This window comes from Ambystoma mexicanum, chromosome 7p, assembly GCF_040938575.1.
Source record: "Ambystoma mexicanum isolate Mex_15411 chromosome 7p, UKY_AmexF1_1, whole genome shotgun sequence".
Lineage (NCBI taxonomy): Eukaryota > Metazoa > Chordata > Amphibia > Caudata > Ambystomatidae > Ambystoma > Ambystoma mexicanum.
This window is the reverse complement of record NC_090939.1, coordinates 498,880,855-498,904,767: the sequence shown is the minus strand read 5'-3', so window position 1 is coordinate 498,904,767 and position 23,913 is coordinate 498,880,855. Positions and strand designations below refer to the sequence as shown.

Below are 23,913 nucleotides of genomic sequence, written 5' to 3'. Positions count from 1 at the left end.
TTTCTACCCTCCTCCTCATCCATCTAAAGAGGAGAGGTTACACAGACATGACCCTAGAAAAGCCTTAAGCTTCTTTATTAACAGGGTTTCTAAGACAAGATTGGACGACCAACGTTTTGTTGATTACATTGACAACAGAATGCGACAGGCGGTTACTAAACAAATGCTGTCTCTGTGGATTATACTGTGTTTATCTGAATGTTAGAACTTGGCTGGAACACGCTGCCTGGGATCGCACAGGAGCTCTCCCCTTCAGCATCTGCGCTGCAGGAGCAGCTGAGAGCCCCCCTCTGTTATGAGGTAAGCCTGTGGGCTTTATTGGGCTCTGCGTGGAACTTCCACATACCGCCATGATTCAATTTTAAAAAATCTGCACAATTTCGATTATATCCAGTAGAGAGCAACTGTGCTCTTTTTCTGCCCAGAATAACATCCTCGACTCGACAACAAGAGCAGTTTGAATCCACTGTGCTTTGTCTAAAGGCACACATCGTTTTCCATGATGGCGCCGTGTTTTGCTTGATACAGAGAAGCCCTGCAACTAAGCTGCTGCTGATTAGTGGCACTCTGCCATATCCTTCCCACCTCTCCACCGGTAGGTGGAAGCCGGCACTCATGTCTAAGGCACCGAGTACAAGGCTCCTGTCCTGAGCCTGTCGTGAACTGCCTGAGCATGGGCCAAGATTTCTGCCCGTTACCCCGTGGACTACCTTATCGGTCATTCACGTCTGGTTCACTTCATTTGGGTAAGTCCCCCGACTATATTACGTGTTTATAAGACTCTCCACATAACCTTTGACACTATCCTTGTAACAATCTCTAGCACGCATTATAACTATGTTGAATGCCATACATTACCAAGCATGTTCCTGGCTCACCTTCACCTCTGCTGCCCTAGCACTGTTGTCGGAGCACCTCTAGCAGATTATGCCTTATGTGCTCACCTGAAATACGGTACTGCTTTGTTTCGATGTATACTGCCTTTTAAGTAACACGTTAAATGCATTCCGTGCCACTGTGTCTGTCTTAGTGCCTGACCGGTGGTCAGACTATAACCTGAACTGTAGGTATAGAAATAGACAATGTATATGCATACTGTTTTCAATATGCCACCGCCATCCTGCCTAGGTTGCAATTTAATTTACTAGGCCGTCTCATCTGAACTGCCTAGCTATTTCCGTTTGCCTTTTATTAACTGACTTGGTATACAATATATTGCAGTCTGAGACCATAGCCCTATACTATCGGTTTCTGTGCCTTTTAAATGAGACCTACTGTCACGAGTTGCACACTCAGCCAATGTACTTGTATATTAGATTGCCTCTAGCCGATTGCGCCTAATATTGGATTCATCTAGCTCACTGCGGCCTAATATCCGATTTGTGCACTATCGTAATGTACCTGTAACCAAGCTCACATCTAGCCTATTGCTCCCTACGATCTGAACTTAGTATCTAGCCTATGATGTATCAGGTGAGCCTGTACCTAGCCCACTGCATTCTAATACTTAAATTGTGGACTCTGCTTATGTTGCCTGGACTCCTGACTGGTATATCTAGCCTAATATATCTGCACTTGAGTCTTGCCAAGCCTATTGCACCTGATTATTTGAATTATGTATCCAACCTATTGTGCTTAATTTGAGTCCTGTGCTATGCTTTCACCTAGTCTACCACACCTACACATGAGCGGTACATCTAGCCTACTATGTACTAATGCTCGAGTTACATAGGTATATTAATCTATGTAACCGTCATTTCAGTTCCTACTCTAGCCTACTGTGCCTCATTGCAGGTCCTACTCTAGCCTACTGTGTCTCACACACTATTTATGGACCTAGCTCCAGTACACTACCTCTTGGGGTGCTCCCTGCGCTAACATCTTTCCCCAGCATGCTCACCTCTATTACTATAGTGGCGACATTACTCCTGGCAACTAACATCGTACACTATCCGAATGAAATCCTAATAGCCAAATCGGAAAGAGTACGACATAGTCAACAAAACATGTCCGACATCAATCTTAACCTTGCTCAACTTAAATACCCTTACGATATGGCCATGGAAAACTATGCCTCTATCCCATGTCCTACTATGAGCAGAAACATCAAACTTTGTGCCAGACTCTCTAAAATGCATGAACCCCTTACTAGATCTGAACTACCTTTTAAATAAGAGTACCAAATTAACCTCAGCAGGTATTCCACTACTACCAACTGACCTACTCCTTCTTTTAATCTTGGCTCTACTACGAATCAGACTAGGACAGCTAACTCTAAGCATAGTCTTCCCAAAAGCACCACTCCTACCCAGATCTCAGACAAAATAGAGGCACCATTCCTCAAGGGAGCGCTTCTTAATGCTAGATAACTTGTGGCCCATGCTATAGACATTACTGATCTAGTTACAGCAGAGAACCTGGATTTCCTTGCCATAACAGAGTCCTGGCTTCATAACGTCGATCCACCAGATCAGCTGCATTCGATCTGGTGGATCATAAGGTCCTTTGCAAGCATTTGGACATAGCTGCCCACTTCTCCACTGAGGTTACCAAATGGATAGTCGTTCCTGAGTGAGAGAACTATGAGGGTGTTCTCCCCTTCAGCAGTGGCTGACCCCTCACCAATCCTCTGTGGCCTACCTCAGGGCTCCTGTGTTTTGATCACCCTATACAATATATTCACCAAACCTTTGTTCGATGATTTGGACCTTCTGGGTATCACCTACACTAACTATGCGGATGATACACAGATTCTCCTCCCACTTTCTGGGGATCGCTGCTAGGACTTGGCGTTGGTGAATAGGGTATACCTCATCATTCAGGCATGGATGGCCACACATGGCCTATGCTTGAATGATGGCATGACTGAATTCATAATTCTAGGCACTCAGGTGAATATTATCCAATTAGGTCACAATTATTCCTCTCTTACCATCGATGGAAATGTCACTAAAGTCTCTAAAGAGGTAAAAACCCTGGGCTTTTATCTTAATTCCACTATGTCATTTGATAAACAGGTGAAATCATTGGCCTCTGCTACTGCTTACCCATGCAAGCTGATCAGAGCTGGCAAGCCATTCTTATCAAATGAAAGTTGCATTATCCTGTCTAGAGCATTAATTCTATCTAGGTTGAATTACTGTAATGCTCTCTACAGTGGTGCCAACAAAGCCATCATCCAGAGACTACAAATATTGCAAAATAATGCCTTAAGAGCAGCTCTAGGCATGAACAAAAGAGTTCATTGTCCCAACCAGACACCATTACAAGTGGCTATCCACCTATAACAAAATACTGTTAAAATGGCCTCCTTCGCCCACAAAGCCTTAAACGATGCTGCTCCCAGTTATCTAATAGATAAACTAACAAGAAGAACTTCAAGCAGGCCTATAAGAAGCAGCAATGCTATCTGCCTCGTGGTTCCAAGATTCAGGCTGACTAAGAATGGTGGCAACAGCTTTCCTGTTAAAGCTGCCAAACTTTGGAACGCCTTACCCCAGGACCTGAGAGCTGCCCGACCATACTTACAATTCAGAAGAAAATACATCACCCTTCTCAACTCGGCCACATGTTAGGCACCCTCCTTCCTTCTATTATCATCTCTGCCCTTTTGCAATTCTATTTCTGATACTGTACTGTACATGTTATGTCTATATGATTTGTATATAATGTGATCCCCTAATCATCTTTTGTTGTGAAGCACTCCCACTTGTACATATATGTGCTCATTTTGTTAATTAATTGTAACCATGTAAGCTTTGCATCTTCTTATTGCTGCGCCCTGCTACCTCTGGGTTTGGTGTGCATTAAAAATAAACAGAGGTTCCCAAAGATTTAAGGGCCCACTCAGCTAGAGTTGTATTCAATTCTTGAGTCCTTCAGAGAGGGGTACCTCTGCAGGACATCTGCATTGCTGTCATCTGGTCTTCCTTGCATACTTTTGCTAAGCACTACTGTTTAGATTTACTTTCTTGCTGAGAATCTTTAGTGCTCCTCTAGGGCTACTCAATTGTTTGAATTTGTGAGTTTAGGCATCCTGCTTGGAAATATGCCAGGACTATTTTACGCTTTAGTTTTAATTTCTTGCAGACAGCGGCTAATCGATTTCTATGTTAATATCTTGTAGATACCACACCCAAATGTAGATTTTGTAAGAGTCCGGAGACGTTAAAACATTTGTTAATGGAACTTTTGACAAATGTTTACAGTGGGCTTTTGCACTTAAAGTAGTAATGATTACATAGGGATGGATGTTTGCAATAATGTATATTTATGTGTTTTATTTAAACTGTGGCTGTTTTTGCAGCACATCAAAACACATTGTTGATCACTTTTTAATGAAATGTCCCTGGTCTAATTTGTGGAATGGTTGTAATAAAAAAAAGAAAATATATTAATAAATGAATATTTGCACACCTGCCGCAACAGATCCACTGTTAGTTTTTGAGCACCAATTTGAATAATTTATTCAGACTCATGAGGCATCACTTCTGCAGTTATTATTGTTATTGTTCCCAAGGAGCCTGTGAAGAGAAGGGGATACCCATCCATAGGTTTGCCCCGGCTGGCACACTGGCTGCAGCAGATTACTTAATTATACCTTTCACTTGCGACTGCTCAGTCTGGTATATCAACTTGGAGGGGGCTTCTCTCCGCTCTGGTACCTTATTTAAAATAGATCTATAGAAATGTTACAAAGTCGCTTCTCTGAGTGGTCATACTAGATAGGGCTCACACCCTTTCCCTCCTGCGCCAGATCCTCATTCATCCGGAGCTTCCTCTCCTTCCAATGAGCCCACTCCCTTCAGAAATACCTTGTATGACTCCTAGAGTAGCTATCCAAAATCCCCACCAAGCCCCCCCCCCATTAAATCACCCCAAGTCCAGTATATAAGTCTACACAGAGACACAGTTCCAATCTTAACACGTGCCAAATGATTCTCAAGCGCTTGTTGCAGGTTATATAATCCATCTGTCCAGTAGGGGCCACTTCTTGGGCTCCAGTGGTAAACGCCTTGTGCACAGCCTTCAAACGTGTCTCAATGAAATATTGGTAAGGAGGCGGACTCCAGAAGATCACGTCTAATTGACTGTTTTAGTGGGTCTCAACTACTACACATGCACCAAGCACACTTTGGGCCTGTGTCTTCTGGATCTACATTGGATGAGACCTGTCTGAATTGCACCATCAATTGCACAGCCTCTGTTGGTCTTGCTAAACTGTGGCTTATAGGCAGGCCCAACTGCGTGTCCCAAGTCTAGAGTCCACCCCTGAGAGTTCATGGTCACTTGCAATAATGCTCCAAGCTCTGCGGGGCATAGTTTCCTCGTATGTCTGGGGAGGAGGTGGTCTAGCTGTTGCCTAAGGTTGCAGATAATTCAAGACTTTGGATTGGCAGTTTTGTATTTAGGTGGCCTTTTTTCTCATTCTCTTGGTCTCCCAGGAATTTTACTTTTAATTGAAGACACCTGGATGTAGCTTTTTCAAAGGTGTTCAGCATTGTGGGTCACAAACAAGGTCACAAACAAGGTCAATGGTTTAAGACCTCACTTTATGTAGAAGAGGAATGTATAAGATTTTAAGTATTCCTGTTTGAAATTGTGCATCTCGCTGAGTTTAGATAGCATCAAAATTAGTGTCTCTCTAGGGTCCATATTGGAGAACCTGTGAAAGGAAGGCTATGGCATTTTTTGTGGTGTAAATATGGCGGCCTAAAGAAGCAAGCTCATGATTAGACCCTGATGTGTGCTTGAAACAGTCATTTCTAGTTGGCTCAGTGTGGATAGTCAGAATAAACAAGTATCCATTCATCTAAACAGTGTGTTTAATCTTTCCTGTCATAAATTAAGGATACATTTCATCTTAAATCACATTTTCTTTCACATGAAAATGTTGCTGTTTTGCATTTATATGTTGTAAAATTTACTTTTCTTTTTTTCAGGGTTGGCTAGTAGATCTCATCAACAAATTTGGCACATTGAATGGGTTTCAAAGCCTACATGATCGATTTATGAGCGGCTCAGCACTGAATGTTCAAATAATTGCAGCTCTTATAAAGTACGTTTTTTAAATCAGTTTTATTTTTTACAAGTAAATGATTACTATTGAGAAGTGAATGTTTTGAAGTGTAAATGTACGTCCTCACTACAGATCTATTCTGCTGTTAAATCGATTTGAAAACTTTGCTGTAGCTATATTACTTTATACCCTGTACAACTTTTGCTTACGACTGACCTTTTGAGAATATAAAGAAGCTTAGAATCCCCTAAAGGTATCCTTAATCAACTGTACATCCGGTTCCATGAGCTGCTTCTGTTTGTCTAATTTCTTTCCATTGCATGCTTTTTAGATCAACTATGTTAATGCTAGGTCTGGTTAACAGCCAAATTGATGTTAGTATTCGGAGTATGTATTGTATTCAAACTTGCTTAATCTGTCAGAGGATTGATCCAGTAATAACTGTGCAACTACCAGTAGTTTGACAACATCCGGGTCAGAAACATATCTAGAACCTTGATTGGAGTCGCCAATGCAGTTAACTCCACATGGCATCTATATAGCCTGTCACTTTGAACGTTTCCCAAAGGTACAGCCTTGGATTCAACTAACCCTACGTTTTTGGAGATCAATTCCAGATATTTTCTTTTTTTGCAGATTAATCACATAATCTGTATTAGTATGGATGCCTGTAACCTCCAGGTTGTTGTAGGATTAATGAATGTATCCAACCATATCCAGATTTTCAGTGGTAAGTGGTCAGATAATGTTTTGTACAAATTTTTTGAACTGTGCACTCTACACCTATAAAGTGTGCTTATGGAAACCATGTCTATGCGTGAGAAGGAATTTGGGGACCTGTGATCAGCAGGAATAACGTGGTTCCCACAAATGCTGTTTCCTCGGGACATCAAATTTAATAAGGATTGACACTCAAATCTTTTGGTGGAAGTGCCTAGCAAGTTGCCACTTCTCCTTGGGATATCAATTGTCTTTTCCAAGATTCAAAAGAAGGCCCCGTAGCATATATTTAAACCATTGACCTGGTCTGATGTTTTTCAAAAAGACTAGGTGTCTTTAATATTGGCCCTTGAGTGTAAAATAAAAAGCCTCTCTACCAATTATGGTTACTCTTAACCCTAAATGGCTAGTTGTGCTATCTAAGTACTGCTTCTCTATGAATTGTACTTTGGGTTAGAGCTAACCTTCTACACCTCCAGCTACAGCGTAAAAGAGTGCCCTTCCATCTCATAGGCATCTTACTGTGTTTAATATCTCCTAACAGCCCTACTGATAACGGATGTATAGGCCACTTTTACTCCCTAAAAATACTCCCCGAAAATAAAAATGAGTAAACATACCCCCGACACAAAGTTGGAAATGGACACCGGACCTTGTGCGACTGCTTTCATCCACACATCTCCATGGATATGTTTGGACCAGTAGTGTTAGTGTACATAGTTTCTGATATATTATCACTGCTTGATATGCATAGATAAACATGTATCTTTTTAATGTGCATGTATAACTAGGTACAAAGAAATTACTATTACAAAACATTTCGGTTTCCACTTTTACTCGCTTATAAAATACTGCCATAGGACTTACTTTTTTTACTCAAAAATCATTTCACTGCCAACTTTAAAAAAAATAGGGAGTAAAATATCCCTAAATCAAAATCTTATATAGAGCACTGTAAAGACTGGAGGGGGGTATCTGTACTCCTTCTCTCTATATGGCAGAGTAGAAGTATAGAGTAGCCAAGATTCTCTATAGGGTAGCTATGGATGAGCAACAAGGCCTAAGCTCTCAGGAGGTGATGTGGGCTGGTTCTTGGGTACAGTGTAGTCCCTGGGCCCCCCACAAAGTCACATGCTATTTTATGTGCTAACACAGTTGTTTATATGAAAATAAGGTTCCATATAGATATATAGATATATAGAGAGAGAGAAAACAATAACACACTTTGTATATATTTGCCATTACCAATGTCTATGTGGTACCACACTTAACTATTGGCTCCTCTAAAATGCACCAACGATCGGCCACCAGGGGGCGCACGGATGATCACCTATCCCGTGTGAGCTTCCGTCTCCGTAGGTCTGCGATGTGACCTGAGCCCCCACACCGCGACCCCCCCTCACGGTGAAAAGACCCCTGGAACGTATGTCAGAACATCCCCCCACTCCACAGAAGAAAACCCGGACAAAATCGGAGTCGGGAAGCCCAAGAAAGTGCTTTGTGAAATCTCACCTCGACGACGGCCAAAAGTGAAACGGTCCAGCGCGGCTGTGCTGGAGAGTGGGCCCACCCGGGAGAGAACGCTCGGCTTGAGAGGTGTCCATCAGCGTTTTCCCCCCCGGCCCGCAAGCCTCAGTTTTGGTGTAACCTCGTTTGCTCCCCGGAGCAGACCCCTCCGTGTCACCCCCCCACCTCCCGGCCCGCGGACCGCCAGGCATACGAGGGACTCTCCCAGGGGGTAAGCCACGCCTCCGGCCGAACGCAGATCATACGAACAGCCGCGGTGCCCCGGGGCGCCGTGACCCGTGACTGAGGCCCCAGCATTCAATTCACTTATCCGGGCCCACTCACCAGTGAACACCCAGCGCGAGCGTGCTGCGGCCCGCGGGCGCATGCATCGGCATACGAGGAAGCAATACTGGCTCACCGGCGGTACTCCACATATTGCTCAGCTCCCGCCCTAGCTGTCTAGCACACTGCGGCAAATAGATGAGCGCCCCAATCCTTGGAGCAGCAACGAGGACCTGCTGAACACCTTCCCACCCAAAGAAAACCACAGTCCCTAGGGACCTGCGCCCCGCAGCCTAGCCCTAGACCACTATAAAGGAGGTTGACCTTGGGGTTTGTCACCCCCTCTGGAAGCCCCATCGGGGGCGGCAGGCCACAGGAGCAGTGAGCATGTCCCTGAACTGTTGGGGTGTTGACATGGCAGCGGTTTGAGTGTGTGGGCGGAGAAGACCACTCTCCCTGTACCCTTGATAACAAGTGGTGGATTTCAGCAATACCATAACTACTTTGCATACTACAAATGCGGCGATGCACCTTATACGCTGACCACAGGGAGGTCATCACGCTGCAATTTGCAAGATAGAAACCCATAGAGCGAAGTGAACGCTGTTGCCACGGACTCATTCACCAGCTCCTACTGATCACGGTCACAGAACCCCCTGGCCTCTGCACTCCATCTGCTCCTCCCAATGCACAGGGCTAGAGGTGTTACGATTGAGGGTAGGGCCCCCGAAACAGGGGCGTGTGCCTCCTCACGTGCCCAGTATTGACTCGAATCAGAACCAGGAGGGCGCCCCGCAACTCCTCCTCCACACAAGAGACCCTATGAATCACGAAGTTTACCCACTGGAGACTGTGGGCGACACGCCCGTTTTTCTTGAGAGGTGAATACCACAACTGTCTAAGTGCGGCACCACTCTCTGGACTGTGAATTGCTGCGTGATTCATCCAGGCACCTCCCTAGCCTCCCCAAACCCCACGAAGACCTGAACACTCAGCCCACCTTGCTCTCACACACCTATATCATTGCATAGAGGGTAGGGCCCCCGAATCAGGGGCGTGTGCCTCCTCTAATTCAAGAACCATCCTATGCAGGTACAAAACAAGCTTGCCAAATACGCCTACGTCCCACCCCCTTGGCCCCTGACCAGAAAACAACAGAAGTCACCGGAGTGGAGGCCGCTGCCACCAAGGGGGGACATAGTGGCACTACTGTCTGAGATAAAGACCCTGGGAACCAACCTGGGTGGTAAAATCGACAGGATCACCCAGAGAATGGACAACTTTGAGGAGAGACTGGAGGGTTTCGAGAACAACCAGGCGTCCATTGACACTCTTGAAGCCCAAATGGACACGAGACTACGCAACATTGAAAGGAGGGAAGAGGAGATGCGACTAAAATCGATGATTTAGAAAATAGGGAAAGAAGGAATAACCTTCGATTTTTTTGTTATCTCGGAATCCGAGGGAGAAACTGAAGACTCACTCAAGGACACAATACACAATATCATAAAAATCTTAATGGCAGATGAAGAGATAGACGAGCCCAAAACCGAGCGGATTCACAGGGCTGGCGGACCCCCCGGTGGTCCACGTTCTGTCCTTGCAAAATTCCACCGATACCAAGACAAATAGGATCCTGACGAAGGCCAGATCCGGAGACTCACTCACATTGGGCGGCGCCTCCATCACCATCTTCTAGGACCTATCATCGCTCACGTTAGCATTGAGGCGCCTTTGCAGCCCCTTAACCAAGTGGCTCAAAGAAAGGGGCACGAGATACCGGTGGGGATGCCCTTCTCCCTCACATTTGAGCACAACAGCACGAAAATTGTCCTTCGATCCTAAGATGAGATGAAAGATTGTATTGCAGACATTCTCGGGACTGCCCTCAGAGGGACCGAAAGAGGCGAGTCCGGCCGGGCCGGACCGCAATGGGAACTTCAGGGCCCCAGAAGAAAGAGAGTGAGAGGATCCAGAAAATACAGACGACCGAATAACACGCCCGAACAAGAGAAATAAGGACGGACCCTTTGAACCAGGCGAACTAACGGACAGAATCTTAAAGAACTGTTCATAGTCGAGCTGTTATTGGCACAGAACGATGGGATTGCTGTAGACATGACCGCACCTGGCAGCAACAACCACCCCTGTAGCAAGGGTGGAAAATGAATACCCGAAGGAGAGGCCGGCGGACGACGCACGTATTGTTAAACCTTTGTTATCTTTTCTGATGTTGTTGTTGGAATTAATGGAGTTGGGTGGCGGAGGGGTGGGTAATGGGAGCTCAATGATATGTGATGATTGTACACTTGATCGGGACCGAGAGGCAACGGTTCCCCAATTGGTGGTCCGATATTGGACTGAACTTTTCCATCATGTCCGATTCAGACGCCGTCAAAGTGCTGGAGATAGTAGATCTCCAACTCCCGGGTTCGGACGAACCCCAGGGATTCAGGAACGGGGGGGAATAGAGGAGGGAAGGGTGAAGAGAAATTTGGGAACAGTAATAGCACCAATTGAACTTATCTGCAATATTATCGTTGTTGTGGGACTGAAAGATCGTACAATTGTCTTGTCGCCGGTGGTGAACGACACTCCAAAGAAACTCAGAGATGGCATCACCTGATGAACTTAAAGTGAGGGACCTGCTTAGAATTGCGTCTATTAATGTGAAGGGGCTGAAGAACTCCCCGACCAAGAGGTTGTTAGTGCTCAGGGAATTCCGCAGATCTAACATTGACATATTGCTCCTACAGGAGACCAAGTTCGCCAAGGGGGAAGAACGGAGCATCCTGGGGAAGTGGGGAGGACTGGAAATCTGGTGTTTGGGCCCGCTTAGAAAGGGAGGGGTCAGTATTTTACTTAGGAAGGGAATCCAATTTGAGGTGGAAAAGACATGGTTTGATGTGGTGGGCCGGACTCTCCTGATTACAGGGAAAATAGCCGTAGTGAAAGTTACTATTGCCACTGTATACGCACCTAACACTGGACAGACTGCATTCCTTCAGAAAACGATCCCTAAAATAATGTTGGAGGCCTCGGGGCATGTCATTCTGGTGGGAAATTTCATCCAATGGGCTGACCCAGATATGGATTGGAAACCCAGAAACAAGAAACAAAAATAAAGGGGGACGAACCGAACTTGCTGAGATAATTAACCTGTACGACATGAAGGACGTCTGGAAAATTATGCAACCTGGTGCAACTGGATACACCTTCTATTCGAACCCCCATCAAACATTTACACACATTGACTACATATATCTCACAGGCGATCTCATAACCACTGCACAACATGCAGATATCATCCCGATAACCTGGTCAGATCACGATATGGTTTTAGCACATATTTCTTGGGCAAACCGACCTTCCATGGGAGGGAAGTGGCGGTGTAACGAGTCCCTCTGGAAAGATCCGGTCTTCAAAACGAATATGGAGACCGAAATTGAAGAGTACTTTAAAACAAATAATGATGGGGAGGTTTCCAAACAAGTGGTCTGGGAGGCAGGGAAAGCCACATGGCGAGGTGTCTTAATACGAGAAGGGTCCTCCAAGAATGAGGGAGCGGAAGATCATAGAGCAAAGGCTGAGAGCGGAAATAGGTCAATTAGAGGGGGAAATGAGAAACGACCATAAAGTGGACCCTGGGAAAATGAAAACAGCCCAACTGAAAAGGGAAGAACTGCGACTCCTAGAACACAACCAAGTGGTGCGCAAGCTGCAGTTCCTACAACAGAAATTCTATGAGAAAGGAGATAAAGCTGACGCCTTACACTAGCCGCTAGACTTGGGGAACAAAGAGCAGAATGCAGGGTGAATGAAATCATTGAGGATTCCACCCCCTCCCCCATACCTCTTGCACCATCCCAGAATCCTTCGCCAATTTCTACGAAAAGCTGTACACTTCTGAAATAACTTCTAGCCAACTTGACATAACAGCTTACCTATCATCAATCAATATGCCCACAATAACGAATACAGAAACTGAGCTCCTTGACTCCCCAATTACTGAACAGGAGATGCAGGACGCAATTAAAAGCCAACATTGGGTAAATCCCCGGGAGAAGATGGCTATACAGCCAGTTTTTATAAAACGTTTACTAAACAACTAACCCCCTTCCTATCTGAACCTTTTAACGAAATACTAGAGACCGGCATGGCTCCAGACTCCTTCAAAAAAGCACTGATAACAGTGATCCCCAAAGAGGGAAGGGACTCTAGAAATTGCGGATCATACCATCCAATTCCCCTTCTTAACCTTGACGCCAAAATGTATGCCAGGGTACTAGCAGCCAGACTAGAAACGCTAATGCCTTGCCTGGTCCACCCAGATAAAGTTGGGTTTATACACTGCACCATATCCATGTGGCCTATGATCTCCCCAATGACCCTGTCCTGTCAATTGATGCGGAAAAGGCCTTTGATATTGATAGAGTGGAGTGGGAATTCCTGGGAGCAGTCTTGCAGAAGGTCGGCATAGGCCCCAAGGCTAGGAAGGGAATACAAGCGATATACACATCCCCCACAGCATCCATATCCGTTAATGGAGAATACTCCCGATAGTTTGAACTGAAAAGAGGGACTAGACAGGGATGCCCCCTCTCCGCCATCCTGTTTGCCCTATCATTGGAACCCCTCGCACAAAAGATGAGAGCTGACCCGGCGATAGAAGGGATCCGACTAGGTCTCACAGAATACAAAATAGCGCTCTTTGCGGACGACATTCTCCTCCACATAACCAATCCCCCCAGAGTCCGTCCCCCATGCCTTTAGACTAATGGACGAATACGGCCAATTCTCCGGCTTCAAAGTAAATAAGACAAAATTCATTCTATTCCCCCTTCAAGGGACAGCAAAAGAAAATGACGACACATTTCTCCCACTAGGCCTTAAACTGGAACACCACATACTACAGTATCTGGGCATACAAATGACCAGAACCCTGAACGATCTATTTGACGCCAACTTTCCTCCACTCCTTCAGCGATTAGCAGCAGACCTTAGGAAATGGGGCAAACTCACGATCTCCTGGCTTGGCCGAATCAACACGGTTAAAATGACGTGCCTTCCCCGCTTCATGTACCCCTTCCAAATGCTCCCAGTTGAAATACCTAAGGGGTTCTTTATCAGAGCTAAAAAAATCATGAGATTTATATGGCAGGGAAAGAAACCAAGGATTCCATACACCACGCTGATGCTCCCCAAGAACAAGGGAGGGGTCGGCCTCCCCGACTTGAGAGCCTATTACAATGCTGCCCAGTTACAAGTCCTAATCCCACACCTCAGAGACCATCACAACCTCCAATGGGTCCAAATTGACAACCACTACTTGTCCCCGGCCACAGTATCAGAATGGCTATGGACTCCGCACAAAAGGGCACTACGGAAAATCAAAGGCCACCCCATACTGAGCACCATATGGAGCATATGGCGTCCAAACACAGAGATGCGCAAAATTACCACCTGCCAGTCCCCGCTCAGTCACTTATGGTCCCCCAGCATAAACAACCATATACCCGACGTGGGTAGGTACCAATCATGGTATGAGGTGGGCTTGGAAAGAGTGGGACAGCTGCAGAAGAAAGACTCTATCACCCTACCGGAACTGACTGAAGCTTTGGGTATAGGCACCCTATCCACATTCCAGTAGATCCAACTGAAAGGGGTCCTATCGAAGACGAATTGGAAAGACAAATTGAACAGGGACTTAACCCCATTCGAGAAGATCCTGGATTCTAAAACAGAGATGAAAGGTCTTATTTCAGTAATGTACCAGGAACTAATAGCAGCGGGAGACGGATCCACAGAACCCTTGAGGTCCAGATGGGAAAAAGGCTTTGGGGAAGACATACACCCCGAGCAATGGGATATGATGTGTAGGGCTGCCTCCAGAACATCAATATCTTGTCAATATAAACTACATGCCATCAAACTCCTGCATGGGTGGCAATACGATCCCCTCAGGCTATCTAAAATGTCCCAGACAATGAACCCAACATGCTGGAGGAAATGTGGTCAAACAGCTAATTACTGGCACATGTGGTGGGACTGTCCGCGCATCAAAGTATTCTGGAACGAGGTCCTAGGGTGGATCAAGGAAATAGAAGGCATCCAAAGAGACACTGACCCCTACCTAGTGCTTTTTGGCTTAGAAAGGGACGCAGATGATTGGACCAGAGTGAAGGGCTTGACCCCCCATTTACTACTTGCCGCCAGGGCTCTCCTGGTGATCAAATCGAAATCTGTAGCGGTGCCTGGAAAAAATGAATGGATCGCCCTAGCCACTAATATCTACCTAATGGAAACCATAACGGCCGCCCTACATGGCAAGGCCGCCCAATGCGAGGCCTTATGGATGAACTTTAAAAGCAAACACTTAACAACAGAACACGAATCCCAATCAGAGGAACCTGAGGAGTCTTGATGGAAGTCCAATATCCAAGCAGCAGCAATGAAAGAACTCCTGAAATTAGTGAGCACTGCGCAACCAGACAACAGAAACACAACTACCGCGCTATCGATATTTCCACACCCCAACAGCGAACAACGGACATGTGCTAGAACAACGGAAGGGAGGACGGAGGAGGGAGGAGGGAGGAGGGAAGGGGAAGGGTTTTTTTTTTTTTTTCTCTCCCTCTTTTTTAGTTTAGATAAAAACACCTCTAATGAGAATTGTGATAAATGTTCAACACCTCGTGCTGATATGAAGCGTTCTGTTATCATTATGCACCTGAAAGATACAAAAGGTGTACCATCTGATATGTATTTTATCTTTCTGCTTTTTTCCTCTTTGTTCATGATAAAACCAATAAAACCAAAAAAGAAAAATGCACCAACTGCTGACAGTTCTAATGGCATACAAATCAAACAGTACTGTGTATCAGCATAGGACATCGGAAGGAAGACAAGTTAGGTTACACAATGGCTGAATGGATCTCTTGCTACTAAGACAGTTGTGTGAGGATCCCCCCTACCTGGCCAACCTGTGATAAAGTGCATTAACAAGCCCAGTCCCTTAATGTTAAAAATAGTCTTGTTTCCTCGTCAAACATTTTCCACTACCCCAATGTACCTGAGTTTGCAGAATTTCTTCAACGGTTCGTCGACGAGTCCCTCGAGTGCGGACTCCTTTTAAAGCAGGAGCCACAGGGCGTAGAGATTCCTTGATGAAGAGTTTGGCGCCGCAAAGAAGACTCTGTGAAGAACGTAGGCTCGGCAGCAGGCATCTGGTGTCCGCGTTGACGAGAGGAACTCGACCATGGCTGGATTTTGGATCTTCACTTGTCAGCTTCTTTGTGGACTTTGGGTGCCGGGAACCCCACCGGCAAATTCTCATTGGTCGTCGACCACCACAACTTCATCCGGTGGGACAAAGTGATCAATGGTGATGGCAGGGGAGCCCTTCGTTCAAAATGTTCAAAGGTGGAGCAGTGCGGCTCCGGTCGGCGAGTAGCACAGTGTCGAGCTGTCCCCACTTCTGGGCAAGACGACTAGACTGGCTTCCAGCGATTGGGGAAATCCTCCGAACCCTGGTTGACGGCAATGGACTTTCGATGGCCTTGATGTCCTGATGATTTACTTCAAGTTTTCTCGGCGGACACTGTCTCCAGTCGACAGCCTTTCGCCTTCCAGGGTGCCTCGATGAAGATCAGCTTTTGCACAATGTTACCTCGTAGCTCGGTGAGAGGTCTGTCAGTCTAGAAATACGGATACCTCTACTTTGAGACCACAAACGCATTTTGGTGGCCGTGGGCCAACCGTCTCAGGCACGATATGACAGAATATAGGTTTTCGAGTTTGCCAATGAACGGCCATTTTGATGTAACAATCGCCATTTTGTTTTATAACCATTGCTCATTGCTTTCTGTTCCTATTGCTTCGCAGTATTTTTTCCGCTTACACTGCTCGACTGTGGAACATTGTTGTCTGTATGTGAAAAGGACAAGGCCACAGGGCCGTGACGATAACAAGAGTTCGCTGAAACACAAACGTAGGCAGCGCCAGGAAGAGTGCCCGGCTCCCTCCCGAATGTAGCCTTGAAGCAGAGCTGCAGGGCATTTAATCATTTCACAGCTGCCAGCCAATCTTGTTATATGGTAGAATATGTTAGAATACTACCACTAAAGGCTTGAATTATGCTTTTCTTACGGTCCCCCCTTTGCTGAGCCCGCTAGAGCATGTCGGCTCCCAGGACACGAAGAGCACCTGATAGATAGCAAGGTCCGGAATGCAACTCCCCCCCCCCATGTAGTTTGCTTCCAAGAACAGAAGCGCTGTGTTCTATTCAATAACCGAAAGATGCCTTCGCACTCACAAATTGCAAATTGTTACTAGAATAGATGTTTGAAGGTTTCATAGTGGTCGGAGATGTCCATCATCACACCAAGTTCAAAGAAACCCAATAAAGGGGGGTGTTAAACATGTCATAGCTGATTGTTTGATATGCATTTTGTACATATGTAACTGATGTACGTAATTCACTCTTGCGTCCCTCGAGGTCTAGAGATGCACGTCGCGGTGCGTGAGACCGAGTTGGCCAACTGAGACTTTTGTTTGCAATAAAACCCTAGCTTTGGGAATACAACCTTGTGTCTGGTGTCTCTAGCGTGTGTGGTGACGAGCCTTGTTTCCATAGATGTCAGGGTGCCCTAGGGGCCCCTTTCAAGGTCCTCTGTCGGATCAGTCCTCAACAGCTTTCAGATTTCGTCGAAGGAAAGCAGCAGCAATTCTTCCAGCTGGGCTTCAAGTATAAGCAGTTTCAACTTCAGCTTCTGAACAAAATGGTAAGTGAGAGGTCCCCAGATATACACATCTGTCTCTCATTCACACTGCTGGACCAAGCTCAGTCAGCCAATCAGTCAAGAAGGGTAGTCATGCAGGCAGGCAGCTCACAGTGTATTCCGGCCATTCACTTCCACCCAGACACCCTTAACAAGCAATGTGGATTGGGGCAAGCACCTAGCCTTTTAGCACACTGCATTCATGACCGTTTCAGGTAGGGATGTCTCATTCTTTGTGTCTCACACATAGATACCAGACACCCATAACATGAAATGCACAGCCTGGGTATCCCAAAATAGAGGCTACTCGGAGCACCTGTCAAATTGAGCATGGAGCTGCCAACAGCCCATACCCTGCTCTGCGGGCAGCACACAGGTCTCCAAAAACATACACAGGGGTACAGGGTTATACCCTAACACATGGGTGTCATAAGGGTTTCCCAAGGGTCTCTATTCACCATGACCAAAGAGGAAGAGCTGCCCTGCAAGGAGTCCCACGTGGACCCTTGTGCAGAAAGCAACTCTGAACACATAAGGGAGCACAGGAAAAGGACAATGGATGCCCTGCCCCTCCAGTGCATTTTCAGCATCACATGCACTGCCTACTAAATGTGTTTTCAGCACTTTGGCTATTCCAATCCTATGTTCCTGCAAATATGATCCCATCCTATGTGTAGCTTCACATCCCATTTACACCATAAGCATTCCACAACAATGGTGTCCCCTGGCTCAGCAGTAAGCCCGATAGAAACAGGTAATTCATCTTAACTGCCCCAACCCACTAATCTGCTTACGCACATGACACACAGATGTAAAACACCTCATTTTTCATTGACCAATCCTTTTAGGTCTAACTGGGGTCTTCTCTCTCTCAATTTATGGTGTTCCCCCGGGGTCTAAACTCTCTTCCTGGCTGTTCAACCAATACCTGGCACCTCTTGCCCACTGCATCGCTACTTTCTGCTCCAACTGTCAGTGTTATGTGAATGACACCAAGCTCTCTTTCAGGCTCCCCTCCGCCACCTCTGCGCCTTCTCTCATAGCAGACTGTCTGGCCGCATTTCAGGACTGGCGTGCTGCCAACGATCTATGCCTTAATGCCAGTAAGACTGAGATCCTCCTTATTGGGACACCTGCTCCCTCCTTTCTTCTCTCTGGCTGTCCACTTTGGGCCCTCTTCCTGCTCCTTCATGTGAGGCTAAGAACCTTGGTGTCCTCTTCGACTCCACTCTCTCCTTCTCTCCTCAAATTTCTGACTTCTCTAAGAAGTCAAACTATCAGTTGCACCGCTTCATTTTCTCACTTTTCCCCAGAAGCTTACTGTTTCCAGAGCCCTGGTCCTCTCTAGGCTCATGACTAGCAGTAAGAGAACTAGTCATCCCTTAACACAGGAGAAACGGAAACCGAGAAGGACGCTTGAGACAACTTAAATCCAAGCTGATCATCACATTTGGTACTATTAAGCCACTAGGACACAACACAGACGAAGAATTAGCAGTACACCTGCATAACTGCTGATAACAATCTGTGGACATTCAATGTATGTGTGGATGTACCACTTAGAAATGTTGAATATTTTAGTTCTCATTGACTTTATCCAGATGTAGCCATTTGCATATATTCTGATCTATCCCACTGGGGCGACACAACAAGCGTTTGAATATATGCTAGCTTTGTGCTTTGATTTGACACCTTGATCAATGATCGGGGTGCTATTTTGATGTCACTTAACTGCAGCCATATGCTTTTGACTCCTTCACTCCTGGTTGTGGACCACCTACATCTTATGTGCATTGGCACATAATATGATGATTGAGTCTAGTTGTAATTATAACTCTACCAGGCCAATTTACAACAATAATTAGTATGGGATATACTATTCAGCTTCCAACCACTATTTAGCCAGTATTTTATTGTCTACTATGTATGTAAATACAACTATGCAATCTTGTCCATTTGAGATCAGTATACTCCAATATGATGCCTAGGTTAGCACATAGTAAAGTGCCATTAGCAGACAGCCACGTGACTGATCTGAAAAAGTAGAGAGGATGGCTGTCTAGACAAACCCAGTTTGTTTTTTTATAAACACTTGCCTGAATCTAGGTTAATGTATACACCTGACGAAGTCCCGGCTCAGGGAACGGAATGCGTGGTGAGCACAGAGTGTAAGCTCCAGGACTTTAAGTATCCTAAGTAAGTCCATGTCTTTTTCTACGTTTTGCATTTGTGACATTAACACACTTGTGTTTCAGTACATTTCTGGAGTGTTTGTCAGCACAGACCGAGTGCCCTGGTTCTTTTTGGTTGGTGTATATACTGGAGTGCATGCAACATCTCTAGGATACTACTAGTTTCAGCAACTACGTTTGTTATATATTTCATACTGAAACATATTCGATAAAGACTTGGTAGAACTTTTGTACATGTGCCCCTTGGGTGTCTTACGGATCAGCATCAGTGGTTAAATCCTTGTACATTGCATCACACGTCATACCTTTATACGGGGTTAGGATGTTGTACATCGAGTGGTAGAAGGCTGCTGTGTTTTGGTTGGGCGCATAGGTATTTATTATGCAAGTCTCTCTCTGTCCAAGAAATCCATGGAGTAGGATCAGCCTACCCTCTTGATCTGCATAAGTACTCAGTATCTTTAGTGGCACTCCGGGTGCAATCCATGTAATCACCCCTATGGCGTAGTTGGGAGTATGCATACCCGAATCCCTTGCTTCTCCATTTTTCCAGTATGTGCGTTTGTTTAGACGGCGTTAGAAGCGTCTCTTGTAGCATGGTGACTTGGACAGGATCTTTAATTTTGCAGTGTAGAGGAGCATATATTGCTTTGTCTTCTGAGCCTGTCTTTTGTCGGTGCATACTGGGATCTCCTCCTTTGGACGTGGATGGTGTAGTCTGGGTATATTGCCAGAGTTGCTGAGTCTCTTTAAATCACTCCTCCTGATCTTGAGTGGGCTAGGATTCTCTTTGTCCCGATAGTTGAGGATTTTCGCAATGATTGGTTGCGGGGGCGCTCCTGGGAGGGGTTTTCTTGTAAGTGCTCTGTGAGCCCGCTCTACAGTAAAGCTCTGTGATAGGGCGCCGGTCCCCATTTCTTGGGGGAGCAAGATTTCAACAAAGTTGGTTGGATCCCTGCCCTGCACCCCTTCAGGTAGCCCCAGGATCCTAATATTACTTCTCAGAGCCCGACCCTCTGTCCCCGGCTCTGTCTTGGAGCATTCAGACTTTGGTCACCAGGTCTTGGACTGTTGCTTGTAGCTCGTTAGTGGTGGTAATTTCTTTTAGTGTTCATTTTCTCCCACTCTGCCAGCTAGGTTTGGTGCGTCTTGGCGCAGGAGACTCATGTTGCATTCCATTTCACCTATATGGGTCTCCATGGATGTTCTCATGGATGCTATTGCGTCGAGGATCTTATTTTCATTGGTTGCATCGCGTGGTTCTCGTTCACTGTTCTCCGGGCGGTCCTTTGAGGGCCTGCTGTCTGATTTCGGGTAATTTTTCTTGGTGTAGGAGTCCATTATTGTTTTTGTGGTGCGCAGCCTTTTTTCTTCCTTTCCCTTCCGGAATCCAGGTGAGTACTTGTCTGGAAGTTTGCTGTGCACTGTGCGGTATATGTGTGATTATTCACGTCCTTCTAGAGGAGTTTCTGTGACCAGCAATAGACTCCGCCTGCGTGGAATTTTTCTTCTTATTCGACTTTGCTAATCGGCGTGGTCGCTGATCTGGTGATATCTCTTATAGTTTAATTTGTAGAAGTGGCTCAGGAGCTGCGTGTCATGACTTCCCTCAGCTTTGGCTCCAGGATGAATTGTATTTCTGGGACTTGCATGTGGTAGGGCTTCCTATTGTCTCTTCCCCGGCTGCAGGTGGCAGGCCTTACTGTGTGTTTCTCACTGTTCGTTCACTTGGCCGTTCACTTGGCAGTGGTGTGTCCTGTGGGTTGGTGCGATTGATGGAAATGACACAAGTCTGCTCCCTGCTGGCCTGCTTCCTGCTGTCTTGGTCCTTTTTCCTCTTTAAGCCCTCTGCGCTTGCTGTTGTGGAAGGTTGAGTGTCTTAGTGTCGGCTTATGCAGACAGGCCGGGCTGTCGGGGAATATAGAGGAAAACACCTTGACCCTTTTCCTCACTTTGCCTCCACTTCCAGTCTCCACAGCTTCTTGCACAGTTGGAGGTGATTCTCTTGTATGTGTGTTTGCAAGTGAGGGCTGCAAGCCTCACCTCTCTTCCTCCTCCTAGTGCTCTTTCAGCCCTAAGTGGTCTCTCCTCACAGCCTCCACAGCACCTCTTCCTGTTGTAGCTTCTGCCGGCCCGCTCCGTCAGCATGGCGCTGGTCTGCCTGCTGCTTTTGCTGGTTCGGGTGTGCTGTGTGTCACTACTGCGGGTGCTTCTCCCCCAGCCGCTGCAGTGTGCTTGTGGTCTTGGGCACCCAAAGGGGTGAAACCCGCGGTTTTTACTTGAGGGAGGGCGCAAGCCCGGGGTGGGGGGGGGGGGGTATGGTCTCTTGCTCTCTCCTTTCCCATTATGCTTGCTGCTTCGGCGCGTCTCGCCTCCGTGCGGGGGGAGCAGGGTCCGATCCAATGGGGGATGATGGATTGCCTTACTGTCTTAGGTGAGTGGGGCTGCTTCCCCCGCGGCAGCGGATGGCCCGTATCTTTGAGGGGAGTTGAGGGGGCAGTCCCTCTGTCTCTCTCCGTCCCGGCTTCCCTATCCGCGTTTCCTGGGATGTCTTTGTTGGGCGGTGAGGGCATCACCCTCCTGCCCCCCCCCCCCCTGGTTGCACTAGTCAGTGTCTCCGCAGCTTCGCAGATGCTCCTCCTGTTTTATCAGTGGCCGTTGGCTCACTTTGCCAACGTCTGTTCTAATGAGGCTGCTGCGTGTCTTCTAAAGTTGCCTGGTGGTGGTCTTCAGCGACAGAGGGCCACCTCTGCCATTTTGGAAGTTTTCTACCAGAGCTGTTGTAGTCCGGCTCCTCTCCTGCCTGTCACTGCGGGTTCTTTTAAGTGGTTCTGTGTGTGCTGGGGAGGTTTGCACAGCTGTTGGGCTGCTTTCCGCTGCTGAGGATATGTTCTGTTGCACTCAGGATCCCTTTTGGTAGGATCGAGCAGGGAGCTCCCAACAGGCTCGTCCTGCTCACATCACAGCTAGCCACGCCCCCTCCCAAGTAATATGTTAAAGAAGAAAAACAGTGACTACTGCAACTCATCCAGCTTGTTTTGGCTAATTTCCCGCTCGGCCACAGCATGTTGAGTGCTCAACTCAACCCTTGAGGCCATGGTCTGATTCTAACTGCATGTCGTGCTGAAGGGAAGTCCTTGACCTTCAATGCCGAAGCTTTACCAAAGTAATTACATAGGGATTTTGTTAGGCTGTGAAAAATGTCACACCACAAACCACTTCACAACTTTGGCTAACAATATATCGTAGAGAAAATCTAAAAAGTCTGCTTGAATTAAAACGTTTTTGAGGGGAAAAGTTACAATAATAATTAAAATGTTTGTTTTTTGGGTTAGAGCCTACAGATGATAGTGCTTTCTCTTTTACTCTTATCAATGGAAAAGGGAAATTGTTGGTAGCCATCCCAGATTTTTTTTCCCCAAAAAGGTTAAGGTACACGATACAAATCAAATGAGAAACTTTCACAATACCATACAAGAGTTACAAAAAAAAAAAATCACTACATTTACAAACATAAAAATACAATTCTTTATACATATAAAACAGTATCCCATTTCATTTTTGCTAATTTACATATCATTAATGAATGCCGGATAACTGCAAAAAGAAAAAAACACAACCACTAACTCCAGTAGGGTCTTGCCCAAACTAAGACCTTCCGGGTATTGGATCAGACTGTTACCAAGATTTCCTCCTTCAGCCTCTTTACCATTTTAGAAACAAATTCACATAAGGCCAAAATCAAGCTTTGCAATTGTCCACCCATTAGGCTGCACCACCACGCTTTATTACCTATTTTAATGTTAAAGTATGTCACCCTTTTTTCCTCAGGCATCACAACCCATTACCAGATGTTTCAAGGATTCCATAAAACCCTCCTCCCCAGACAATCTGCAGCTTCTGTTTCCTTGCACCCTCTTCCAACACTTCACCCTTTCCAACGTAGGTAGCTAATTTAAAGGGAGGCAAAGATTTAAAGCTCTAATAGCGCATGGAAAATTAAGTATGTACTTCGCTACCTGCTCCCTTTTATATACCAGCTTAGAGAATTCTTTATAGAAAGACTATTTCCCCAATCATATTGGGAAAGCTTCTTTTTAGTCTTACCCGGATTTACGAAGAGTTCCGAGAGGATCCCATTTCACAGAACAGTGTCCATGTGTTCCTTGAAGATTGTAATTGAAGCCCCTGAGGTACCGATCTGTCGCCCCCTTTCCCCCAATTCTCACGAGGAGTGTGTAAAGGTGGATTTAGGAGTTTTGAGTAGGTCAACAACTTTCTCCTTATGGACCTGCTTGCCACTGAGGAAAGCCCAAATTCATATCCAATGACTGAATTTGGGGTAGAGCTGGCAAGACTTGGGGTATTCCTGTCAAAAGCATACCCTGTAGTACATCCAGATTGTTCCCCC

General features: G+C 46.1%; 1 protein-coding gene across 3 annotated transcripts in view; it reads left to right on the top strand.

The window, feature by feature from the left end:
* The window catches only part of USP9X (ubiquitin specific peptidase 9 X-linked), a 2,614,063-nt gene that overhangs the window by 501,240 nt on the left and 2,088,910 nt on the right, over positions 1–23,913 (top strand). For all 3 annotated transcript variants that reach the window (XM_069636534.1, XM_069636533.1, XM_069636535.1), the window contains exon 7: positions 5,943–6,058. In XM_069636534.1, coding sequence (XP_069492635.1) covers positions 5,943–6,058 — 116 coding nt within the window. The remainder of the gene's footprint in view (positions 1–5,942; positions 6,059–23,913) is intronic.